This window comes from Bos taurus, chromosome 21, assembly GCF_002263795.3.
Source record: "Bos taurus isolate L1 Dominette 01449 registration number 42190680 breed Hereford chromosome 21, ARS-UCD2.0, whole genome shotgun sequence".
NCBI lineage: Eukaryota > Metazoa > Chordata > Mammalia > Artiodactyla > Bovidae > Bos > Bos taurus.
Window position 1 is genome coordinate 47797366 of NC_037348.1, and position 25562 is coordinate 47822927.

Consider the following 25562-nt stretch of genomic DNA (forward strand, 5'->3'; position numbering starts at 1 on the left):
GGGTACCGGAGGGAGTAGCGCTTGGCTTGTTGCTAGGCGACGACGCGCGTTCTGACGGCCAGCTGTGCGAGTCCGCCGGCCGCTGAGTCCCTGAAAGGCCGGTTGGAGACTGGGCCGCGGGGTCGGCCGGCCAGCTTCTCCGTCACATGAGTAGGAGCAGAGGCCTCCCGGGAGGCGGGTGAGAGGAGGACGCGGACTGGGGCGCGGGGAACTTGGTTTGGGAGGCTTTGAGAAGGAATGGCTGCGTTATTTTGGCGGAGCAGTTGTCACCTCTGTTCCGCCCCGCTAATCTCCAGGAAAATCTGGGCGGAAAAGAGTTGAGGTTGGAGAAGGGCTTGAGGCTGGGAGCACGAGTCAAGGAGGATCTGGGAGGAGTGAAAATCTAGTGGGAGGGAATAATAGATAGATTATGATGACCAACTGTGGGGGAAATAGGAAGAGCTAGGAAGGCAAAAAGCAGGAGTGGGGGGTGGGGTGGGGGATGAATCGGAGGGGTTAGGGGGAGGCTGAAAGGTCACAATAGAGGAATTTAACTTCCAATTCCTTGACCTTTTCTGCTATCCCTTGACAGGGGCTGCTTGTTTGGGACAAACCTTACACACCTCCTTTGGTGACCTTCCCCACTTAGGTCAGTGTGTCTAATTTCGGAATAGGGAGCTCTTACTGAGTTTGACCCTAAAATTCTTCGATAGGCAGTGGGACACTCTAGGATTACTCTGAGAATTATTCGGTACTGAAGGCCACAGATCCACAATCTGCTGTGGACTAGCACTGCAAGGATCCGAAGAAATATAATAATTCTTTTTATTTTAAGCATTCAAATGTAAATTTAACATGTTTTTTCCTATTTACAGCTTCATAGAGATATAATTTGTATTCACTAAGATGTACGGAACGTATGGTTTTTATAATGTTCAGGTGTACAGTTTGATGAGTTTTGATAGCTGCGAACACTTTTCAAGCAATTCCTGCAATCAAGATAACGGAACCTTTTTCATATCTCTGCTGCCTTTGCTATCTAGCCCTGCACTCACCCTCTCCCACCACCTTCAACTACTGATCTGCTGTGTAATATCGTAGAAGCAGTTACATTTTCTACTAGTTTATATAAATGGAAGCATCCATTGTGTCTGGGTTCCTTTACTCAGCATAATGATTTGCTATGGCCTTTGTCGTGATTGAGCTTCCCAGGTGGCGCTGGTGGTAAAGAACTCACCTGCCAATGCAGGAGACGTCAAGAGTCCAGGGTTTGATCCCTGGGTGGGAAAGATCCCCTGGAGGCTGGAACGGCAACCCACTCCAGTATTCTTGCCTGGAGAATTCCATGGACAGAGGAGTCTGGCAGGCTACAGCCCACAGGGTTGCACAGAGTCGGACATAACTGAAGGGACTTAGCATGCAGGCATTGTCTTCATTACTGTAGTAAATAGTAAGTTTTGAAACTGAGTAGTGTTAAGTCTACCTTTTTCTTTTAAAAAATCAATTTAGCTATTTTAAAACATTTGAATTTGTGAATACAATTTAGAATAAGCTTGTAATTTCTAGAAAAAAAAAGTCTGCTGTAATTTTGATTGGGAAGGCATGAAATCTATAGATCTATTTGGGGAGAATTACCATTTTAACAATAGTCTTGCAGTTTATGAATATGGTCCCTAAATTTATGTTAATTAATCTTAGCAGTGTTTTGTAATTTTCAGTGTAGAGACTTTGGACATATTTTGTTAGATTAACTCCTAAATACTTTATGTGTTTTTTCCCAATTGTTTGATGTTAGGATATAAAAATGCTACTGAGTTTGTATATTAACCTTGTATTGTACAACCTAGATAATTCATTCATTAGTACTAGTAATTGTTTTGTGGATTTCTTGAGATTCTTAACATTGAAATCACATCATCTGCAAATAGGGACAGTTCTCCTTTTTCCTTTTTAGTTTTTTAAAAAAATATTTATTGACTGATTTTGGCGGTGTTGTCTTACTTGTGGCATGCAGAATCTTCCCTGCCTCATTTGCGATCTTTTGCATGGATTCTGTAGTTGTGGCATGCGTGCTCCAGACGTGTGGGCTCAGTAGTTGCAGTGCACTAGCTTAGTTGCTCCGCTGGCACTGAGGGATCTTAGTTCCCCAACCAGGGATCAAACCTGCATCCCCTGCATTGCCAGGCAGATTCCTAGCCACTGGACCACCTGGGAGGTCCCTCCTTTTTAGTTTTTATTTCTTTTCCCTGCCATGTTGTAATGGCAGGTACCCCCAATACAACGTTGAATAGATACAGTAAGAGTTGAGGCATTTTTGCCTCGCTTTCAGTTTTAGGGCAGAGAAGGCAATGGCAACCCACTCCAGTACTCTTGCCTGGCAAATCCCATGGATGGAGGAGCCTGGTGGGCTGCAGTCCATGGGGTCGCTAGGAGTCGGACGCGACTGAGCGACTTCACTTTCACTTTTCACTTTCATGCATTGGAGAAGGAATGGCAACCCACTCCAGTGTTCTTGCCTGGAGAATCCCAGGGACGGGGGAGCCTGGTGGGCTGCCGTCTATGGAGTCACACAGAGTCAGACCCGACTGAAGTGACTTAGCAGCAGCAGCAATTTTAGGGGGAAAGCAAAAATAAAATATTAGCTGCAAGTTTTTAAAAAATTTCTCTTAATCAGATTGAGAATGTTCACTATGCTTCATAGCTTTCCTAGAGTTATTTATTTTTATCACAAAAAGTGTTGAATTTTGTCTTGTGATTTTCCGTTATCTATTTAAATGATCAATTTTTTTCTCCTTTACTTTGTTAATGTTGTGAAATATATTGATTTTTAATGTTAAATCAACTTTTCAACTCTGGGGTAAACTATGTGGTTAGGATATATTATTCTTTTCAAAAATATATTTTTGGATTTATCTGCTTTTTTATTTAAAAATTTTGCATCTGTGTTTATGAGGGATATTTATGTAATTTTCCTTTTTTAAAAGAATGTCTTTGTCAGATTTCGTAGTAGGATTATGTAAATCTCAAAAAATGAGTTCCTTCCTCTCTTTTCTGAAAATATTTGTATAAGACTGATGTTATTTCTTTCATGAGTGGGGTTTGAGAGAACCATCTGGGCCTGGAAATTTCTTTGTGGTAAGATTTTTGATAAAAAATATATTAATTCAGATTTTCTTAACTATTCAGATATTCTGTTTCTTTAATTTTGGTAAATTGTAGTTTTCAGAGATTAACCCACTTCATCTTAATTATTGGCATAAAGTTATCATACTCTCTTATCATCCTTTACTATCTCTAAGATCTGTTGTGAACATCCTCTTTTCATTCCTTTTATAGGTGATTTTGTTCTCTTTTGTTTTTGGATGGTCTAGCTAGGGGGTGATAAAAATTTTATTGATTTTTTTTTTAAGAACCAGCTCTTGGTTTTCTTAATTTTCTCAATTATTTTCTGGCTTCTATTATTTGATTGATATATGTCTTTGTACTTACATTCTTCTGTTTACTTTGTGTATACTTTACTGCTCTTTTTCTAGATTCTTAAAGTAGAAACTTAGGTGATTGATTTTAGACCTATTTTTCTTTTTGATTTAAGCATTTAAACTGTACTTTTCCTTCTAATCAGTGCTTTAGCTGTGTCCCACACATTGATATACTGTATTTTTATTATTACTTAGTCTAAAATGTTTCCTATGATTTCAATAATTTTTTTGTATTGTTTTATTATTTATTAACTTTTTATTACACCTTTTTGTATTACTTTAAAACAATGTATCTTGCGGGAATTCTCTGGTGGTCCAGCAGTTAGGACTCCACCTTTTCACTGGGGTGGCCTGGGTTTAGTCCCTGATCAGAGAACTAAGATCCTGCAAGTCATACAGTGTGGCCAAAAAAAAAAAAAGTGTTTCTCTAGGAGTTACAATACTGTGGCCACCTGATGCTAGAAAAGATTGAGGGCAGGAGGAGAAAGGGGCAACAGAGGATGAGATGGTTGGATGGCATCACTGACTCAATGGACATGAGTTTGAGCAAACTCCGGGAGACAGTGAAGAATAGGGAAGCCTAGCGTGCAGCAGTTCATGGGGTTGCAGAGTCAGACATGCTTAGTGACTCAACAACAACAAGGAATTACAATATATACCCTTAATATTTCATGGTCTAGAGTTAATATTGAACTAGTTCACATAAAGTGCAGAAATATTAACAGCCATAGTTCCCTAATTAGCTGCTCAGTGGTGTCTGATTTTTGGTGACCCTATAGACTGAAGCCCACCAGGCTCCTCTGCCCATGGAATTCTCCAGGCAAGAATGCTGGGTGGGTAGCCATTCCCTTCTCCAAGGGATCTTCCCAACCCAGGGATTGAACCTGGGTCTCTTGCATTGCAGGCAGATTCTTTATGGTGTGAGCCACGAGGAAGCCCCACAGTTCCCTTACCCACCCCCATTCCAGTCTCTTTAGTGTTGGCATATGCATTACATCTGTGTATACAGATACTCCACAAGACAATGTTGCAATATTTATACAAAGATGGCTTGTTAAATATACACAGATATTTGCCATTTCTGATCTTCATTCATTCCTGAAGAATTTGATTTTCCACTGATACAATTTTCCTTCAGTCTAAAACTGTCTTTAGCATTTGTTACAGTTTTAGTCTGCTGGTGAGTTATTCTCCTAGTTTTCCTGTATTTTAGTTGTGTCTTCATTTTTTTTTTTAAAGAATATACTTGCTAGATATCTAATTCTGGGTTGGCACTTTTTTTTGTCTTTTGGCATGTTACGAATCTTGTTTCACTTTCCTGCGGTCTCAGAGGTGTTTCGTGGGAAGTTCATGGTCATTTGAATTATTTCCCTTAATTAATGTGTTGTTTTTCTGTTTCCTTCAGTATTTTATGTTTGTGTTTGGTTTCCAGCAGCTTACATGTAATTTTCTTTATCTAGTTTGGAATAATGAAAGCCTCTTTGTTATAAACTTTTGAATCTATAAATGTATGTATTTCTCCAAATTTTGGATGTTTGCAGACATCATTTCTTCAAATAGCTTTCCACCCCATTCTCCTCCCTCCTTTTGCGCTACCAATAATCCATGTGTTAGAGCTTTTGATATTTTCTCACAAGGTTCTGAGGACTTCTTTTTCTCAAAACTTTTTCTCTCTCTTTTAAATATTGGATAATTTCTGTTAATTTATCTTCTAGTTTACTGACTCTTTCTTTAACATCCCTACTCCACTAGTCAAATTTTTATTGACAATGTTATATTTTTTCATATATAAAATTTCTATTTATTTCTCTTCTAAGATTTTGCTTTTTATTCCTCTTTAACATATTTTCCTTTACTTCATTGAGTATAGCTATAATAGTTGCTATAAAGTCCTTGTTTAATAATTTCAACCTCTGTGTCATCTCTGGACTGGCATCAGTTAATTATCTTTGCCCTTGACATTGGGTCACATTTTCCTGGATCTTTTTATGCAAAGTATTTTCTTGTTATATCCTGGACACTGTGAATGTTTGTGTAAACTCTGGGTTCTGTTGTAGCTCTCTGAAGAAGGTTTATTTTTTTCATTTTTTCATTTCATTTTTCATCTTCATTTACTTTTCTCACTTCATTTAATTTTCATTTAGAAAACATTTTAGATTAAATAATAGTGAAAATACAACATATCAAAATGTGTGCTGCTGCTGCTGCTGCTGGCTGCTAAGTCGCTTCAGTCGTGTCCGACTCTGTGCGACCCCATAGATGGCAGTCCCACCAGGCCTCCGCCATCCCTGGGATTCTCCAGGCAAGAACACTGGAGTGGGTTGCCATTTCCTTCTCCAATGCATAAAAGTGAAAGTAAAAGTGAAGTCGCTCAGTCGTGTCCGACTCCTAGTGACCCCATGGACTGCAGCCAGCAGGCTCCTCTGTCCATGGGATTTTCTAGGCAAGAGTACTGGAGTGGAGTGCCATTGCTTTCTCCTCAAAATGTGTGGGATACAGCTAATGCATTGTTTAGAGGGAAAAGTACAGCTTAAATGCTTAAACCAAAAAAAGGAAATTTACCAGGTTAGACTCACTGTAAGCTCTATTTCATTCTCTGTGATTGGAGGTTAAGTTCAGCTAATTCTCAGTTCAGCTCTTTAAGCCTTTGCTTCTATTTCCTATATGATTTTTAATCAGCACAATATGTTCTAGTAACTGTTATTGAGCTTTGAGTTTGTCCGACATGTGCATGGTTCTGAGGTCAGTCTAGACTTGTATGGGGTTTAGACACAGAATCGGAGATTAACTTCTCTGACTCTCTTTCCTCTGGAATTTCTCTCTCACTCCACAGTGGTGGTTGTTGTCTGGACTCTTTTCTCTAATTCTTCTGGCCAGAAGTCTAGCAAGAAAAGATAAAACATGGAGAGGAAAAACAGGCAGAAAGAGCTTTTAGCTGTTCTATTACCTATTATGTATTTATGTATATATATATTTTCTATGTATGTATGAGTATTCACAAGGGGTATGGACATACTCTAGGTACTGGTTATAAAGAGTTAACTAAGTTAAGCTTTTATAGTTACTGAAATTTCTGTGAGCCTAAGAATACTGGAGTGGGTAGCCTTTCCCTTCTCAGGGGATCTTCCCCACTCAGGACTCAAACCTGGGTCTCCTGCATTGCAGGCAGATTCTTTACCAGCTAAGCTACCAGAGAAGCCTCTGAATAGTTTAGAAAAACATCTTTTTGGAGCTTGAAGACAGCGTTTCTCTATTTTCTCTATCATTTTTAACCAGCATGATATGTGTCAGTTATTATTATTGATATTACTAGGATTAAAGGCAGGAAAGCATGTATTATAGAAAGTGTGGGATAATAGAAAAAATTGCTATTATCCCATTTCTTAGAAAAATCATTAAAATATTTGTATATTTCCTTTTGGACTTTTTAATAAATTATCAGTGGGCAGACAGATCTCATTTCTACCAGTGATATTTCAAAAGCCAATGTGATTTTCAGAATACTTTTATGTTCCTTGCAATACTGAAGATTTTACTAGATGAGATAGGCTGTCTTTGGCCATTTCTTTTGGAACTTTGGTGCTGTGTATTGTGAGTTGATGTTGGTGTGAAATTTAGGAACTGAATTGAGACATTTGGCTATGAATCTTATCCTTATGGGTCACTGTTCCCACCGAGATACTGATATATAGGTGACTATTTGTAGGAGGTGGTCAAGCACAAGAAATTCCAATAACCAGCTGGAGCTTTGGCTCAGTTCCCCAGGTAATACTCTGCTGGACTAAGACTCCTTGCCCTGTGTGAAGTGTTCATGTGGCTTGGAACCAAGTCATCTGGTAGTCTGCTTTATTTATTTCTGCTTTAGAGTCTAGAGCAGAGTTGTGAATCTTCTGTTCTAACAGGAGGAACAACCAAACCTGCAAGAACCAGAAAGCAGCCTGTCTCAGAATCTAGAGAATTCATGCAGGCAGCCCTCCCTGGGCCTTTAGCTCTTTTGGGCTGGGAGCTTACTTTTTATGTCTGACCGACTTTGTGGGAAAGGAGAGAAGACTGGCCCTTGGCCTCTCTGACTGCGTCACTGCTCAGGCATTGAACATCCTGGTAGAGGAGTAAGGAAAAGGCAGAGTTTTCAAAACCTGGGAAGGAAGAGGACGATGAAATTACTGCTCATTCTGTCCCATTCAAAGGGTAGCGTAAACAGTCAACCTGGATTGTGAGCAGCAGGTGTGACACTGTATGTTAATTTTAATACTTCCTTCTTTGGGGACAGCGACATTATTTTTCCTTGAGCATTTCCAAATCAGAACTAGGCTCTTTTTTAAAAAATAAATTGCTAGCAAAAAAAGAGAACCTGTTGTTTTCCCCTGAGATTGGATGTTTAAAAATCATTTTACATATTTTGTAGTGTTAAGGGGTGGATGGGGGCTATGAAAGCACTGGGTTTGATGGCCTGGCCCATTTGCATTGGGATACCACCTTGAAAACACAATAGAAGTTCCATTTCCCACTGTTTCATTTTTACATATAAAGAACAACTTTCCCATGCGGAACTCTAGGGAGGGTACTGAGAAATGTTAAACAATGACCACTTGTTAAACTTCAATAGCAAACCTAGGGCCTGAGAGAAGTTGGAAAGGAATACAAAGCAGGAACTAAGAAATAAAAGGGAAGTGCAGTTGAGAGAGTCAAATCAGATTCCCATCAGGTACTAATGTCTTTCTGGTCTGTGCTCTGTTCCAGTTACTACCTTTCAGTCTTTTGTGGGAAGAAATGCAGATGGTGTCAGGATGAGCATATTACCACCTGTGCAAACAGTAAACAGCCACAATACTATGAGGGAGGTTATACAGAATTTTTTAAATAAGGAAACTTCCTTAAGGGCTTTAGAAGTCATTTCTAATGTTCATATTCTATGGCTTGAAAAAGAGGCAACAGATTATTATTTTCATTTTTAATAAGAAATCTTGTTACTGATAGGATTAAATTGTCCAAGGTGTAGTCAGTGGTGGAACTGGGTGGAGAAAGCAAGCCTACTGATTCTGAAATGAGAGCTCTGTCATATAGCAGGGTCTTGGATTTGAGAACCAGCAGTGACAATTTAAGTGATTAAAAGCAATATGGCTATATCTAGAGGCTAAATAGGATGTTTTCTTCATATAACCCATTCAGTTCAGTCGCTCAGTTGTGTCCGACTCTTTGCGACCTCATGGACTGCAGCACGCCAGGGAACCCTGTCCATCGCCAACTCCTGGAGCTTGCTCAAACTCATGTCCATCACATTGGTGATGCTATCCAACCCATCCAACCATCTCATCTTCTGTCGTCCCCTTCTCCCACCTTCAATCTTTCCTAGCATCAGGGTCTTTTCAAATGAGTCAGTTCTTTGCATCAGGTGGCCAAAGTATTGAAGCTTCAGCTTCAGCATCAGTCCTTCCAATGAATATTCAGGATTAATTTCCTTTAGGATTTACTGGCTGGATCTCCTTGCAGTCCAAGGGACTCTCAAGAGTCTTCTCCAACACCACAGTTCAAAAGCATCAATTCTTTGGTGCTCAGCTTTCTTTATAGTCCAACTCTCACATCCATACATGGCTATTGGAAAAACCATAGCTTTGACTAGATGGACCTTTGTTGTTAAAGTAACGTCTCTGCTTTCTAATATGCTGTCTAGGTTGGTCATAGCTTTTCTTCCAAGGAGCAAGTGTCTTTTAATTTCATGGCTACAGTCACCATCTGCAGTGATTTTTGAGCCCCCCAAAATAGTCTCTCACCATTTCCATTGTTTCCCCATCTGTTTGCCATGAAGTGATGGGACCAGATGCCATGATCTTCGTTTTCTGAATTTTGAGTTTTAAGCCAATTTTTTCACTCACACTTTCATCAAGAGGCTCTTTAGTTCTGCTTCGCTTTCTGCCATAAGGGTGGTGTCATCTGCGTATCTGAGGTTATTGATATTCATTCTCCCGCCAATCTTGATTCCAGCTTGTGCTTCATCCAGCCTGGCATTTCAGATGTGTACTCTGAGTACCAGTTAAATAAGCAGGGTGACAATATACAGCTTTGGCATATTCTCATATAGCCCAGACTGCATGATAAATGAAGAAATCTAATTATAAAAATAACCCTTTTATGAGCTGATATAAAAGAAACAACCAAGAAATGTGCATACTTTGTAAGCAAAGAAATGCAAAGTAAGATAAGAAAATGTTTCTTTCCAAATTTGTCTTAAGTCCATTGTGAAAAATGAAAAAGTGAAAGTGTTAGTCATGTCAGACTTTTTGGGACCACGTGGACTAAACCCAGCCAGGCTCCTTGTCCATGAAATTCTCCAGGCAAGACTACTGGAATGGATAACCATTTCCTTCTCCAGGGGGTCTTCCTAGTCTGAGGATTGAACCCAGGTCTCCTACATTGCAGGCGGATTCCTCACAGTCTAAGCCATCAGGGAAGCCCATTATATTTTGGCATAAAATGAGATAAACCCCCTTACCCGCCCTCCCCATAGTCAACCAATTGTCTCAGCACAATCTATTGAATGATTCTTCTTTTATCATCAATTTAATGCTGCCATTATAATATTACCCACATTATTCTTAATTATTTTGCTCACTCAGTCTACATATTGATTTTATCAGCAGTGTTTCTATTTTAATTCTTACATCCATATGAGTTTTTAATTATCTTGTTGGACAACACTCCCTCATTTCTCTTTCCAAAATTGTGGCCAATCTATCCTGTTTATTACTTCAAATAAATCCAGAATTAGTTTTCAAATTTCAAAATATCATGTTTCGGTTTTGTTTATGATGGGATTAAACCAGTACAGTGTTTTGGGAAGATCTGATAAAATGAAAATATTTGGTCTTTTTACCAAGGAATACCAAAATCACTGTAGGTGGTGATTGCAGCCATGAAATTAAAAGACGCTTACTCCTTGGAAGGAAAGTTATGACCAACCTATATGGCATATTGAAAAGCAGAGACATTACTTTGCCAACAAAGGTCCGTCTAGTCAAGACTATGGTTTTTCCAGTGGTCATGTATGGATGTGAGAGTTGGACTGTGAAGAAAGCTGAGTGCTGAAGAAGAATTGATGCTTTTGAACTGTGGTGTTGGAGAAGACTCTTGAGAGTCCCTTGGACTGCAAAGAGATCCAACCAGTGCATTCTAAAGGAGATTGGTCCTGGGTGTTCTTATGCTAAAGCTGAAACTCCAGTACTTTGGCCACCTCATGCAAAGAGTTGACTCATTGGAAAAGACTCTAATGCTGGGAGGGATTGGGGGCAAGAGGAGAAGGGGATGACAGAGGATGAGATGGCTGGATGGCATCACTGACTCAATGGACGTGAATTTGAGTGAACTCCGGGAGTTGGTGATGGACAGGGAGGCCTGGTGCGCTGCAATTCATGGGGTCGCAGAGTCGGACATGACTGAGCGACTGAACTGAACTGAACTAAACTGAAGCAAGGAATATTAACTGCCTACTTAGTGGAGTCTTTCCTTTATGTCCTTCAGTTAAAATTAAAACATTTCATTCATGCAGTTTCAGCACATTCCTTATGTTTATTCCTAGATATTTACTCCTTCACATAAATTATACATGGAATTTTGCCATCATGCTTTTGGTATAAAGGAAGATTTTTTTTTGTATAAATTTTAAAAATTTAAATACCTTGCAGACCTCAATTATAATTCTAAATAGTTCTTTAGTGCTTAGATTTTCTATGTAAATAATCACATTTGCAAGTAATGATGGTATTCCTGAGGTATTTTTGCTTTATTTTTGTATTGTCAAAGAACCTTGGCCTTGGGTTTTCTAAGAAATCAATTAGTTTCTTTATTATTTTCTGCTTTTATTTCATTGTTTTACTCTTATTTCTTGACACTCTCCTCTCCTTGGCTTCTGTGGAAACTTCTCATTTTCCCAGCTCTCTGATTGCTCCCACTCTTCCCACCTCCCAACTGTGAGAGGACCAAAGAATGTCATCAGCCCTTCTGTGTTTGTATTTCTTGTTATCCTGGCTTTTGGTAATGATCTCAGAGCTCTCAAGATCGGAAAATTCACCTGTAATCATAGATGGCTGGCTCTGCTGAATAGCATACTTTTTTTTTAAATTGTGATAATATACCTGACATAAAATTTACCATCTTAAACCATTTTTAAGTGTAAAGTTCAGTGAATAGCAACAGCTTTATTACACACTTGGTTATGACCCAGACTTTATCAAAGTGATTCAAAGTTGCTATTTTATTTATTCCCAGTCATTGGCCAGATCCTACCAGTTTTACCTTATAGAGTCTTTTCACTCTGCTCTGTTATCAAAACTAGGCCTTTAGTTCAGTTCAGTCGCTCAGTCGTGTCCGACTCTTTGCCTTACCTACTTTTACATGCCCTCTCTCTCTTTCGTCTTTCTCCCACCCCAAGCCCTAGATCCTATCAAGCCACTTTGCTGTTAAATGTTTTTGAATAGTTTCCAGTAGACCACAGAAAAAGTACAAACACCTGGCATTCAAGGCCTCCCGACCTCACTGCAGCCTAGCTTGTGGCTGATCACCTCTTGTCCTTCCTACACCTGCTCTGTTTCCTGTCAAAGGTAGAGGCAAGTGGGCTGGGTGAGAAATGGAGACACCACGGACCAGCTGGAGAAGGGAAAGGGAAATTGTTGTCCTGCCCCAAGAGTAGGGGTTGGCCCTTGCATTGCCAGAGCCTTCGTTTTATCCCCCCCCCCCCCAGAGAAACTGCAAATCTGCATTTTTATATGAAAATCTCTCAATTTAAAACCGTTGGCTATGAATTAATATTTCTGAAAAGCTCAGAGAAATTGAAAAGCATGCTTGCAAGAAGGATCCAGGCTACTGCTGACCTCTGATCTCTCTTCTTGGCAGGATTACTTTAGGTTTACTATGCCTGTGTGGAGTGTGGTCCCTTTTGCCTGGAAGTGGGAGACTACAGTACTGTTGAGAGAAGTACTAAAATACACTCAATAGAAGTTTCAGAAAATCTTCACTGTAAAAATTTACTAAAAGTTTTTCATTGTTACTGTGAAAAGGCCAGTAGTTTAAAATGATATATTAAAAATGATAGAAGATCATTTTAGTAGTATCATTATGGATTTAGTAGTAAATCATTTAAATAGTAGATTTAAAATGATATAAATGAATGCAGCCCACTGGTGCCTCAGTTAAGCACAGTGAGCGTTCCACCATGAGAAGCTTTTTAGAACTGGAATTTTATTCATCAATATTAGTTTTCATGTATGTAGGTATGTATAAATATAAATTTATTGTTATTTCACAGGACAAATCAGTCAAGATGTCCACGATTTCAAAGCACTTTGGACTGAAATACAAAGAAGAATCGTACATCTTTAAAGAGCTGGAGAAGGTTCGCAAGGAGACCAAAAAGGAATTTCTCCGAATCAAGGAGAAGTTGGCTGCCAAGCCAGCTGTGGATGAAATCCCCGTCTTTGGTCTCCGGGTCCCCAGCCCGGCCCGGTATGCGACGAAGGGGAGCGCTTCCCGCGTCGGATCCCCAAAACCAGCAGGCTCCCCTCGGGTTAAAGGTCGTGCGCGCCCAACTGGGACCCTCCCGCAGCCGGTGCCCCGAGGCGCCCCGCGGCCCCCGGGCCCGAGGGAGGTGGCCGCTCCCGGGAAGGGCCGGCCCTTCCGCCCCCAGGACTTTTACTTGCGGAGCTCCGCGTTCCTCCGGCACCGGCCCCAGCAGCCGCCGGTCATCGCGCCCAGGGCTGGCACGTCCAGACCAGTGGTCCTGATGCCGCCGCGCGTGCCCACGGGGAGGGCCCGGGCGCACCGGGGCTCCAGGAGCCCCCCGCCGGCGGACTCCAAGCCCGTGCTCGACCTGGCCCGGGGGCGCGTGGTCAGCCTGGAGCCAGCTCAGCTCGCCGAGGTCGGCCAGGCCAGAGAGAGGCTGCCCGACTCCTTTTCCAGCGACGAGGGAGACGTGGAGGCGGCCGGCCGGCGGAAGAGAGTGAGGATTAACACCCGCTTCCTGCACGAGGACTCGGGTGGCGAGTCGCGGGAAGCCCCCGGGTCCGCTTCCAAAACCGACCGCGAGAGCACCCCGCCGAGCGACTCCCGGGAGGCCACCCTGCAGGCCCCGCCGCCAGTGCGTGCGATCCCCAAGTCCATCGAGGAGATCATCGCCTCGCTGCAGTCCGAGGCCCAGCTGGCCTCCGACCAGACCATCAAAGAGCTCATCCAGAGCGTCCTTGGGCAGAACTACGACATTAAAATGGAAGTAGGTGATCCAGAATAGGGGTCATATTTCTTCTGGATAAATTTCATTTCAGGATTCAGACATAAAATCGTGCATATCGTGTGTTCTAAGCTAGACAAGCTCGAAAAGCTAGACAAAGTGTTCGGGTGTTAATCAGGGTCTTTGAATTTTCCATCAAGGGAGTATATCCTTTTAAAAAAGTGAAAATAATGGAGAGGGTATTTCAGAAACTGGTACAAAGAACATTAGTTCTTTGACCCGAGTAATACATAACTGGTAACCTTTCCTTTCAAAGTCTTTGTGATTATTTAGTATTGATTTGGTTGATGTTTTATATGAAAGACTCGGTCTTTGGTGGTACAGTTTATTAACAGTAAATCTGTACCTTAAGAAGATCAATATACTACTACTAAGCTGTATTTATAAGAATTTTGGTCCATTTTCAGTGAAAATCATTCTCTTAAAATATGTTTAAAAAATTTACTTTCTAGGTCTTCTCAGCTATATATATGGACTATAAGTGATTATTTGTCCCAAGGACAAGCCCATCAGGTGGATACCCATAAGAGCCCTGTTTTACATAAGAGGCTTCCTAGCTTTAGTGAGTTTAAAAGGATTGCCTCCCAGTTCAGTAACTAAGGCAGAACAGAGCTGGGCGTCCACCCCCGCCAGTCATACCCCAGAGAAGACACTGGAATCATGCCAGGACTGCCTGTTTGTTGATTGTGATGTGTCCCCAGGCAGGGAGCAAAGCTAGATAGGGTCCTGGTTCATTATACAGACTTAGTTCTAAACAGGGACATTCAAAGTAGAAATAATAATAGGGGAGTCTGAGTCCCATATACACAGAGAGAGAGGGAGAGAGGGCAGGAGGAAAGGAGTTTTTTGAGAATGGTAATTAGAATGACACTTAGGAGGGAAGAAGATTCTATTACTCTTCTTGGCTGCAGCGCCAAACCTCTTGTTAGTACACAGAATACTGCTGCCACATTATGTCTTCAAAATAGTTTCAGCCCAGAATATACTCTTGGCTGTGATTTAAGGAATGTGATTCTAAAGCCCATTAGGGAAACAAAAACGTGTAAGGACAAGAGTCCCCTGTGTCGTCTTTGACCTAATGTTTGTAGGCAGAATGGGACAAATATTTTCAAGTAAGATCCACACCTCCCTATGGTTACTGAACAAGACCAGCCTGACTGTTCAGGCGGTTTCAAAATGAGTACTTCTTATAAAGTTTTCTGTGGATCTAACAGAAAAAGGAATCAGGGATACACACATTGGAGAGCCCAAACGGAGAGAACAAAGGCCTCATTGCCGCCCCTGTCAGAAGGAACTCTGTAACATAATCAAGGCATGTGACGTGAAGAGGGGCCTATATTGGAACCCGGCTCAGAGGTCCTATACAGTTGGAGAAAGTTACACTTTTAGAGCAAGGGTTTAAGGAGGGAAGAAGATTCCCTCCTAAATCCTTAAACCCATTTGCCATAAAGAAAATGCATTTTGAAGGGTTCAAATAGAATAGAATATAAGAAGGGAGAGTATCAATGATGATTTGCCCCGGGACAGTGAATTCTGTTCTTTCTGGTATTCCATTTCTCTTGTGTATCCTTTTCTGGTGCTTCAGTTACCAGAATTGCTTTATGTAGGAGAGTGGTTTGGAGGATTAGGGTCAGAAGTCAGCATCACTAGCTAGCCCCACATTATGAGACTTTGTTGTTCAGTTGCTAAGTCATGTCCAACTCTTTGTGACCCCATGGATTGCAGCATGCCAGGCTTCCCTGTCTTCACTATCACCCAGAGCTTGCTCAACTCATATTCATTGATTTGGTGATGCCATCCACTCATCTAATTCTCTGTGTCCCCTTCTCCTCCTGCCCTCACTCTTTGCCACTATCAGGGTCTTTTCCAGTCAGTTGGCTCTTCACATCAGGTGGCCAAAATATTGGAGCTTCAGGTTCAGCATCGGTCCTTCCAATGAATATTCAGAGTTGAATTCCTTTAGGATGGACTGGTTTGATCTCCTTGCAGTTCAAGGGACTCTCAAGACTTGGCCAGTTTCAAATGTCTTAGTCCCATCCCTGCCTTCCATTGTATTGATTTTTTGTATAGCTAGTTGTTGTTCTTGCTTTTAAACTTTTGCCTCTGTGCCCCATCTCCCCTTACCCCCAACAATTCCAGAAGATGGAGCTTTGAATTATTTTGGTCTTTTGTTAGGGTGAGAAGAGAACAGTGGGGGATTTGTTGAAATGGTTGTGACTGGGTAGGTGAGGGATAGCAATGAAAATGCAAGTAAAAGTGGTGTCTAAATTATGATTCTAAAAATCCTTAAGATTATAATAAGGCCACTTGTTTTAAACGAAACGTTTGGAGTTTATATAAACAACGTTCTGTCCGTAATAAGCAAGGGATATGGTTCTTCACTTTAGACATCTTAATTTGGAGCCAATCCCTTGAGGGAAAGTCAAAGGATAAGACAGTCTTGGCAAGATGTGCTGTCTCTGTTTAGAGCTCGGGCAGGGCCCTTCCAGACCTAGCATTCAGAGTTCCACAAACAATTACATAGGCCAGAAGGTGCTCAGAATACCTGAAGATTAAACTCAGCTGTCAAATGTAGGTCAAACATCTAAACCAAGTTTTCTCAACCTTGGCACTTAACTTTTTGGTTTGAATAATTCTTCATTGTGGGTGGCTGTCCTGTAATTGTAGGATGTTTAGAATTATCCTTGGCCTCTACCCAGTAGATGCCAGTAGTATGATCCTCTCGTCATCCTCCCGACCACCAAGTCATAACAACTGAAATATCTCTAGATGTTGCCAAATGAGACCAGGGGTAGAAGGGTGTAATCACCCCTCCCGCCCCCCCCATCCTCCCAACCAGGTGAAAACTGGTGGCTTAAACAGTAAGCATACACCATGGCAGGAGGGATAGAAATTTTATAAGTTCCTAAATGCTTGTTTTACTGAGGAATTCAATATTATCACTCACAAAATACATTCTAATTATATGAGACTGAATAAAGGTTAGAGACTTCCTTCCAGATGTTAATTGAGGATGAAGGAATCAACCCATCCTTGGTTCTGTGGTGTGTGTTGTTTTTGGCCATATAGCTCAAAAGAAGAAATGGCTTAAAATGACCCAGGTGAGGGAGTTCGTGTCCCCAGGTCTTTATAAACAAATAACTCACAAGCAAATGTTTTATCATAAAACTTATGCCGGCTTTAACTTTAGGGAAGATGAAATAGACATACTTCTCTCTCTTCTTCCTGCTAAGTAAAACTAGGTACAAACAAACAGGAGAAGACTCCAAAAGGTAGAAAGAAGCAGACTGGCTGGGGACTTTGGGATCCAAGGGATCATGTAGTGATAAGTTCTTAGGTTTTCTTTTTGTCTTAGATCTACTGCACCAGAGCTAAAGAGACTGGCAACCTAAGAATGTGCCAGTGGGTACAGACAGAAAAAGCCCCAGCAAAAGCCTGCTCTCTTTAGCTAAGGATCAAGAAAGGAGCAGCCTAGCAAGACAAAACTTTTAGACAATAACTGTGCTACTCTAGTCAAGCACCACAGAAAAACCTATGACCCTGTCCTCTCCTCTGCCAGCCAGGACTGAGGAGGGAGCTAAACTTCCACTCTTGAATGACTGTAACAGGTTACCCCAATTTCTTCCCTAATGACATAGTGTCAGTGGAGAGCCAAGACTTTCAACCCTAACACTAAAGAGGCTATCCTACCTTCCTCCCTGTAGTGTCACTGGACACCATACGGGCTTTTCCCAGTTTCCAGGACTTTGATGCTGAGAAGGCAATGGCACCCCACTCCAGTACTCTTGCCTGGAAACTCCCATGGACGGAGGAGCCTGGTAGGCTGCAGTCCATGGGGTCACTAAGAGTTGACACGACTGAGTGACTTCACTTTCACTTTTCACTTTCATGCATTGGAGAAGGAAATGGCAACCCACTCCAGTGTTCTTGCCTGGAGAATCCTAGGGACGGGGGAGCCTGGTGGGCTGCCGGCTATGGGGTTGCACAGAGTCAGACACAACTGAAGCGACTTAGCAGCAGTAGCAGCAGCAGCAGGACTTTGATGACAGAAAGATTAGATCTTCTGTTGTAGTCCTACAAGTGCCTGAGGCTCTATTATTCCCCCAGTTTACTGTCTCTGTTACTCAGATTGATAAAATAGTATTGTTTCATCTTCATGATCACTGATCCTTTCCACTGTGTCCCATACGTTCAGTATTTGAGGCATTTGTACAGTTTTATTTCAATTACTGTAATTTTCAGTTCTAACATTTTTCTTTGGCTCCTCTTTATATATTCTGTTTCTTTACTAAGACTCTCTTTTTCTCACTGTTCCAAGTATACTCATTATTATTGCTTATTCAAGTTTTGTTTTGTGTTTAGACTTGAAAGAAAAAAAAAGACGATACCAACATTGAGATGACCAAGATGTTAGAATTCTCTGATAAAGATTTTAAAGTGGTCCTATACATCACTCTAATTGGAAAACAACAATACCAGTAGATGGAAATAAGTTATGATATATAATGTAATATCTGGAGCAATGACCAAAAAATCTATACAAAGAGATTCACTCAACAACCACTATATATAAATCAACCTAGAATTAAGAAATTTTAAGTAACCCATAGGAAGGCAGGTAAAAAGTAAACAGAAGCAAAAAACAGAGAACGAAAAGAAAAGTAGTAACTTCAAACTCAAATGTATCAATAACTACACTAAATGTAAGTGGTCTAAATGTAGTGATTAAAAGCAGAGATTGGCAAGTGGATTCCGTATAAAACCCAGTATATATATATATATATATATATATATTTTTTTTTTTTTTACAAGAAATGTACTTCTGGTATGATGATATAGGCAGGTTTAAAATAAAGCATGAAAAAAATATCAGGCACAAATTATTCAAAAGAAAGAAGAGTGGCTATATTAATTTCAAATAAAGTAGACTTCAGTACAAAGAAAATGATGAGAGACACAGTTGGCATTTTAACATGATAAAAGGGTTAATCTATTAAGTCAAAGGAATCCTAAATGTGTGTTAAACAAACAACAGAGCTGAAAAAATATGTGAAGTAAAAACCAAAAGGAGAAATTGATGAAACTACAATTATAGTTGAAGATGCCAGCACCTTTCTTTCAACAATTGACAGAAAACCCTAGACAGAAATTCCCCAAGAATGCAGATGAACTCAACACTACCATCAAACGTTAGAAACTAATCTACATTTATAAAACACTGTGCTCAGTGGTAGCAGAATGTACATTCTTGTCACTGCCCATGGGACATATACTAAGACCATCTCTGGTGCATAAAAGTGAACTTTAATGAATTTAAAAGCATTGACATCATATAGAGTGTGTTCTCTGATTATAATGGAATCAAACTATAAATTAATAACAGATTGATAATAAAATCTCCAAACACTTGGAAACTTAAACAATATCTAAGTAATCCATGGATCAGTGGGGAAATCTCAGAGAAATTTTAAAAACTGAACTGAATTAAAAGTACAAAATTTAGGGGACATAGGTAAAGCAGTAGTGCCTTTATCCTAGAGAATGAAAAATTACTTACATTCAAATAGGAAACTGAGATGAATGTTCTTAGGAGCTTTTTTTACTTAATAACCCCAAACTAGAAATAACCCAGATGTCTTTTAAGGACATACTACTCAGCAATAAAAAGAAATAAAGTACTGGTATCTACAATAACTTGGATGAATCTCCAGAAAATTATGCCAAGGCAAATCCAGTCTCTAAATGTTATATACTGTATAATTACATTTTATACAACATTCTTAAAATGACTAAATTATAGGAATGGAGACAAGATTTGTAGTTGTCAGGGGTTGAGGACAGGCTTGAAGTAGGGGAGGGTGAGAGGGAAGTATGTGCAGCTTTAGAAAGGCAAATTCAGAAATCTTTCTGGTGATGGAGATATTTTGTATCTTGACTATATCAGTGTCAGTTTCCTGCCTGTGATTTTGTAATAGTTTTGCATGATATTCTCATTAGGAAAACCTGATAAAAGGGTACAGAGGATATCTCTGTATTATTTATTATAAGTGAATATGTGTGTGTATTGTGTGTGTGTGTGTTAATCGCTCAGTCATGTCTGACTCTTTGTGACCCCATGCACTATAGCCTGCCAGGTTCCTCTGTCCATGAAATTCTCTAGGCAAGGATACTGGAGTGGGTTGCCATTTCCTATCCCAGGGGGCATCTTCCTGACCCAGGGATCAAACCCAGGTCTCCTGCATTGTAGGCAGATTCTCTACCATCTGAGCCACCAGGGAAGCCCCCAAAGTGAACATGAACCTATAATTATTTCAAAACAGAAACTTTAAGTAAAATTTTATCTGATTGTTTATAAAAGTTTATGCTTCTTTTTATAAGTTGTAAGGAGGAATATAAGGAAATGATAATTTCTCTTTAAAGCCTCCCTTAACTCACCAACAGTAACCAATACTTGTTTATCCTGTTGTTGTTCAGTCACTCAGTTGTGTTTGACTCTTTGTGACTCCATGGACTGCAGCATGCCAGGCTTCCCTGTCCTCCGCTGTCTTCAGGAGCTTGCTCAAACTCATGTCCATTGAGTCAGTGATGCCAGCCAATCATCTCATCCTCTGTCGTCCCCTTCTCCTCCTGCCTTCAATCTTTCCCAGCATCACGGTCTTTTCTGATGAGTCGGCTCTTCAAATCAGGTGGCCAAAGTGTTGGAGCTTCAGTTTCAGCATCAGTCCTAATGAATATTCAGGATTGATTTCCTTTGGGATGGATTGGTTGGATCTCCTTGCAGTCCAGGGGACTCTCAAGAGTCTTCTCCAATACCACAGTTCAAAAACATCAATTCTTTGGCTCTCAGCCTTATTTATGGTCTCACATCCATACATGACAACTGGAAAAACCATAGCTTTGACTAGATGGACCTTTGTTGGCAAAGTCATGTCTCTGCTTTTCGATACGCTGTTTAGGTTTGTCATAGCTTTTCTTCCAAGGAGTAAGCGTCTTTTAATTTCATGGCTGCAGTCACTTTCATTAAGAGGCTCTTAATTCTTCTTCCCTTTCTGCCATAATGGTAGTGTTGTCTGCATATCTGAGGTTATTAATATTTCTCCCACTAGTCTTGATTCCAGCTTGTGCTTCATCCAGCCCAGCATTTCACATGATGTACTCTGCATAAAAATTAAATAAGCAGGGTAACAATATATAGCCTTGACGTACTCCTTCCCCAATTTTGAATCAGTCCATTGTTCCATGTCCAGTTCTAACTGTTGCTTCTTGACCTGCCTACAGATTTCACAGGAGGCAGATAAGGTGGTCTGATATTCTCATGTCTTTATGAATTTTCCACAGTGTGTTGTGATCCACACAGTCAAAGTCTTTAGCATTGTCAATGAAACAGAAGTAGGTTTATCCTTCTACATTTATCTTAATTATTTAATATAAATATTTATGCTAAATAAATTCTTTGGTATAAATGTGTACACATACATACATATGTAGGTTTTTTTTAAGTAAAAATAAGAACCTATGGTACACATTATTCTGCAGCTTACTTTTTGACACATATCAATGGACATGTATACTTTTTATTTTTTTTTAATCGCTGCATATTATTCCATAGTATTTAAACATTTCTTGGCTCTTTGCTCTTCAAATTTTATCTTTCCCTATCCTAGGAACAAAGTTTTGCTCCACTGGAGTTATAAATCAAAGAACCTACCAGGATCTGGGCAAAGAAAAGCCATCTGTTGTTTGACTGTCACAGGTATAATTGGGAGGGACTAGTTTGGGCACATCTTTTCTCTTCAGAGTGACAGACGCGTTTATTATACTTTTCTCTTTATATTCTCTTTGTGCGTTACTTTATTCTCACAGACGTAACAGCTTAAACTAGTACAAATGATGTAATGATTAAGAAGTTTCTTGATTTACAGTTTTTTTCCTGTGAAGTTTTAAAATCTCTCAGATATCATTTGGGTGCCTTCAATAAATGCAAAATGTTCACGTGTTTAATTTCAGTTCATTTTAAAAGATGGAAAATAATATTTTTATTTGTTCTTGAGAAAAAATTCTTATTCCTTTAGCTGGTTTGGTTGTAATAATGATTTTGAACCAAGCTAGAAGTTGTTCCTTTAAAATAAACTTCTTCTTTGTTGGATACAAAGGTGTTTTATTTTCCATGAGCATTTTTTTTTAAGACTGAAATACAGAGTTACTTGAAAAATGAAATGTTAATTTATTGTAGAATTCAGATGTACTTTTTTTCTGACTCTTAGTACAGATACTGCCCAGCAGTGATTGTTTTCTTTTGCCTGTTTGTGTAATAGTCTCGTAATTTAGACTATAAAGGACAAATACATTTGAATGTATTGAAAGTAATTCATTTTCACATATGCCACAGTTTTGAGTACATATGCAATAAAATGAAGAATTTTTAAATGTTAGTGAAATAATTGCTTTTTTCTGGCTACTTCAGGCACAATTATTTGGATATTTAGGACAAAGACTTTCCCCCTCTGGGGGTTGTTATTTCAATATATAACTCAGTTTTAACTCTGATTTCCTAAAGTAGGCCTTTTTAATGCTTTTACATTTTAACGGCTAGTCTAAGCCCTTAGAATCTCCTTAAGTGGGTGTTGAGGCGCAGCTGATAAATAGCATATTTAAAATCCAGCACTAATCACTACCTTAACATTGTGAAATTCAAATACATTTTAAGGGTAATTTTTGTGGTATCAATTCATGATTTTTATGTTCTGTGTAAAATGAGAGGAAAGAGTTCATTCAGTTTAAAGAAGCTTAAAAAAAAAAAAAAAAAGAAGCTTAAAAATACTAAAGTTGCTATCAAGGCTTAGCATAATATGGCTACCTTGAGAGCAACCGAACCAACTGAATGTCCCAGCTAGGTTACATACTGACTTATTGTACACAGGAAGTGGTTTATTTTTTATTACTGAAAACTACCGTATTGGGTTGTGAGTTGAGTCAGTCATTCTGTAGCTGTAAACAGCCTGAAGCTAGGCAGTTGTATTATTTAGAGTGCCTGTTTTAACACATAATAGGTAAACATATGGCTTTTAAGGATGGGTAGATAAACAGTTTTGATAATAAAATCAAAATCTTGAGAACCAGTGAACCACAATCATGCATCTTTCATCCCAAATGGAGGTAATTTAGTAGACGAGGCAGCACACAATCCAGTTGTGCTGACTATGTATGTCATTTTGGGGAGAATATTATTTTACAAGTACCTGGTTTCTTTAGTCCACTGTAAAGTACACTGCATTTTAGTCTTACTGTAATAGAGAAGGATGGCTTGACAGAATCAGTCATACTTATTATCTTTATGAATTTTTATGAGCACAAGTAAGAATAAAGGTTAAAATCTGTTGCATTGAAACTAAAAATAGTCTGTTGCATTGAAACTAAAAATAACACATTCTGATTTAATAAATTTTATATATTTGTCTTAAAATTTTTTTTTTTTTAATATTTATTTATTTGGCTCTGCTGGGTCTTAGTTGTGGCATGTGGGATCGCGCTCCCTGACTAGGCACCGAACCTGCGTCCCCTGCATTGGGAACGCAGAGTCTTAGTCACTGGACCACCAGAGAAGTCCCTGTGTTCCTGTATGGAAAAGAACTTCTAGAGTTCTGTTATAAATTTTTTCATAATGTTTCCTTACTCTCATTTTTCATTACAGTAGTGTCTGGAGCTGAAAGGTAACCTAATTAACTTTGTATTATAGATAACAAAACTGAGACCCAGTGAGAGATAGTGACTTTTATAAGGCTGTACAGCCAATTAGCATTGTTGGGATCAGAACTAGTTTAGGTCTTTTGACAGCTGAACCAGAATTGTTTTTATTCTTATTACATGATGTTGATGGCCCTTCCTTTTCCTCTTTGGCCCCATCTTCTCCCCACCCCCACCAACTGTCTTGAGACCTAGACCCCAAGACAAGTGTCCAAAATTACTTCTCAACTCGATTTTTCCCCTCTCAGATCTCTACATTAGTGAGAGGCCCATCACACTCTCCTGTCCTGGGATGGCCACCTGTGGCCTCTTGCTGGTGACTTCTAAGCCCAGCACACTTAGACCTGGGAAGGTCAGTAAGAAGCAAGGATTTGCTGCTCATAGAGTGGTGTGGTGGTGGTAGCGATGTGTGTGTGGGCTGGGACTTGGGCCAAGATTGTGTCAGAAAGTGAAAGAATACAAGTGGGATGAATTATAAGTAGTGATGACATTAGCAGTGGGTTGTATGATCCCTAACCCGTTACATGCAATCAGGGAACACTGATCCTGCCAGCTTAGGTTGCTGTTAATATGAATAAAAGATGAAATGGCCATTATCTGCCATCTCTCATGGCAGAATACAATCTGACCCACTTCTACGTCATCTTCTTAGCTTTATTTTATATAAAAATCTGTTAGCTATTCTCAAAGTGAGGAAATGCCTGCACGTATTTTTTTCTTCCTAGCCCAGTGGTATAGGTTGTGAGTCCTCATCCTTTTGGGGAAGAAGAGCTACTTAAAGAGCAATTAATTAGTTTATGTTTGGCGCACTTGGGTCTTTGTTGTGTGCACAGGCTTTCTCTGGTTGCGGAGAGCAGGGGCTACTCTTCACTGTGGGACTTGGGCTTCTTACTGCAGTGGCTTCTCTTGTTGTGGAGCGTGGGCTCTGGAGCTCGGGCTCCAGTAGTGGTGACACAGGGGCTGTGCTTAGTTGTGTCGGGGCATGTGGGATCTTCCTGGATCAGGGATCCAACCCATGTGCCTTGCTTTGGCAGGCGGACTCTCAGCCATTGGACCACCAGGGAAGCCCAAGGAGAGCAACTTTTGACATACTTGAAATCTTATTTGTGATGGACTGGGGTCTTGTTGAGACTCCTTGACTTGGGAGAATGGAGGGTGTCAGTGGCCTTACCAAGAATTCCCAAAAGCCAGGAGGAAGAGTCAGCACTTTGGATGTTATCTAACTGAGACCGCAGGATTGCCATGATTGCATGGTTCACTGTTAATTGGTGTTCTGTTCATCAGATTGGGCCAGTCTTGATAATGAATAAAATCCCTGCCGCCCTCTACCCTTTCCTACCTTTTAAATTGGTAGTCTATCTTCTTTTTAGATTTCACAGATAATACAGTAAATAAAATTCCTGTCCTTTGCATGACTTACTACAAATTTATTAGGCACACAGGAGGAGATTATAATAAAGCCAGACCTCATCATTTCAGTCAGATTTCCCCTCAAGAACATCTCTAGTATCAAGCTCTTCATCTCTTAATCATTGGAAATAGGGTTTTGAAGAAATGAAAGACTGACACAGCTGAGACACTTTTCATTGTTCTGATTTCATTATGCTGTGCAGACCTGCCTAGATGTAGTCTTTGACAATCAATTATTACTCTGGAAAGTGATTATTAAACACTGAATTATAGCTTTTTATGCATGACTCTGTTCTCTCGCTCTTTAGGGTTAAGTGAAAAAGCTTATTAAATATCCATTTACAATGGAATCTTTGAAAATGCTAAATGGAATGCATAATTCATATAGGTTGTCACTAGTACAATGCCAAATTAGTTTAGCCAAATATCAAGTAACAGGAAATAGGAGTAAGTGGCAGTCCTAATAGAACTAGCTTGGGCAGCTTATGGGTGCAGATAATCAGAAAAGCCAAAATAATAGTGACTTAGACGAGATGGAAGTTTATTTCTGTCCTGTAAAAGTCAAATCAAAGGTAATGTTGGACTGATACGGTGTTTTGCAGAGTCAGGAATCCTGCCATCTTACTGTTTCACTGACTAACCCTCATTGCCATGGTCATCTCAAGGTCAGCAGT

At 40.0% G+C, this 25562-nt stretch overlaps 1 protein-coding gene across 5 annotated transcripts in view; it reads left to right on the forward strand.

Moving 5' to 3' along the window:
* Positions 1-25562, forward strand: part of TTC6 (tetratricopeptide repeat domain 6) — a 201541-nt gene continuing 175979 nt past the window's right edge. The window contains exons 1-2 of one of the 5 annotated variants that reach the window (XM_024982079.2): positions 1-178; positions 12757-13716. In XM_024982079.2, coding sequence (XP_024837847.1) covers positions 12772-13716 — 945 coding nt within the window. In that variant the 5' untranslated portion in view covers positions 1-178; positions 12757-12771. The other 4 variants (XM_024982078.2, XM_010817188.4, XM_059879345.1 and 1 more) reach the window with 4 other exon arrangements.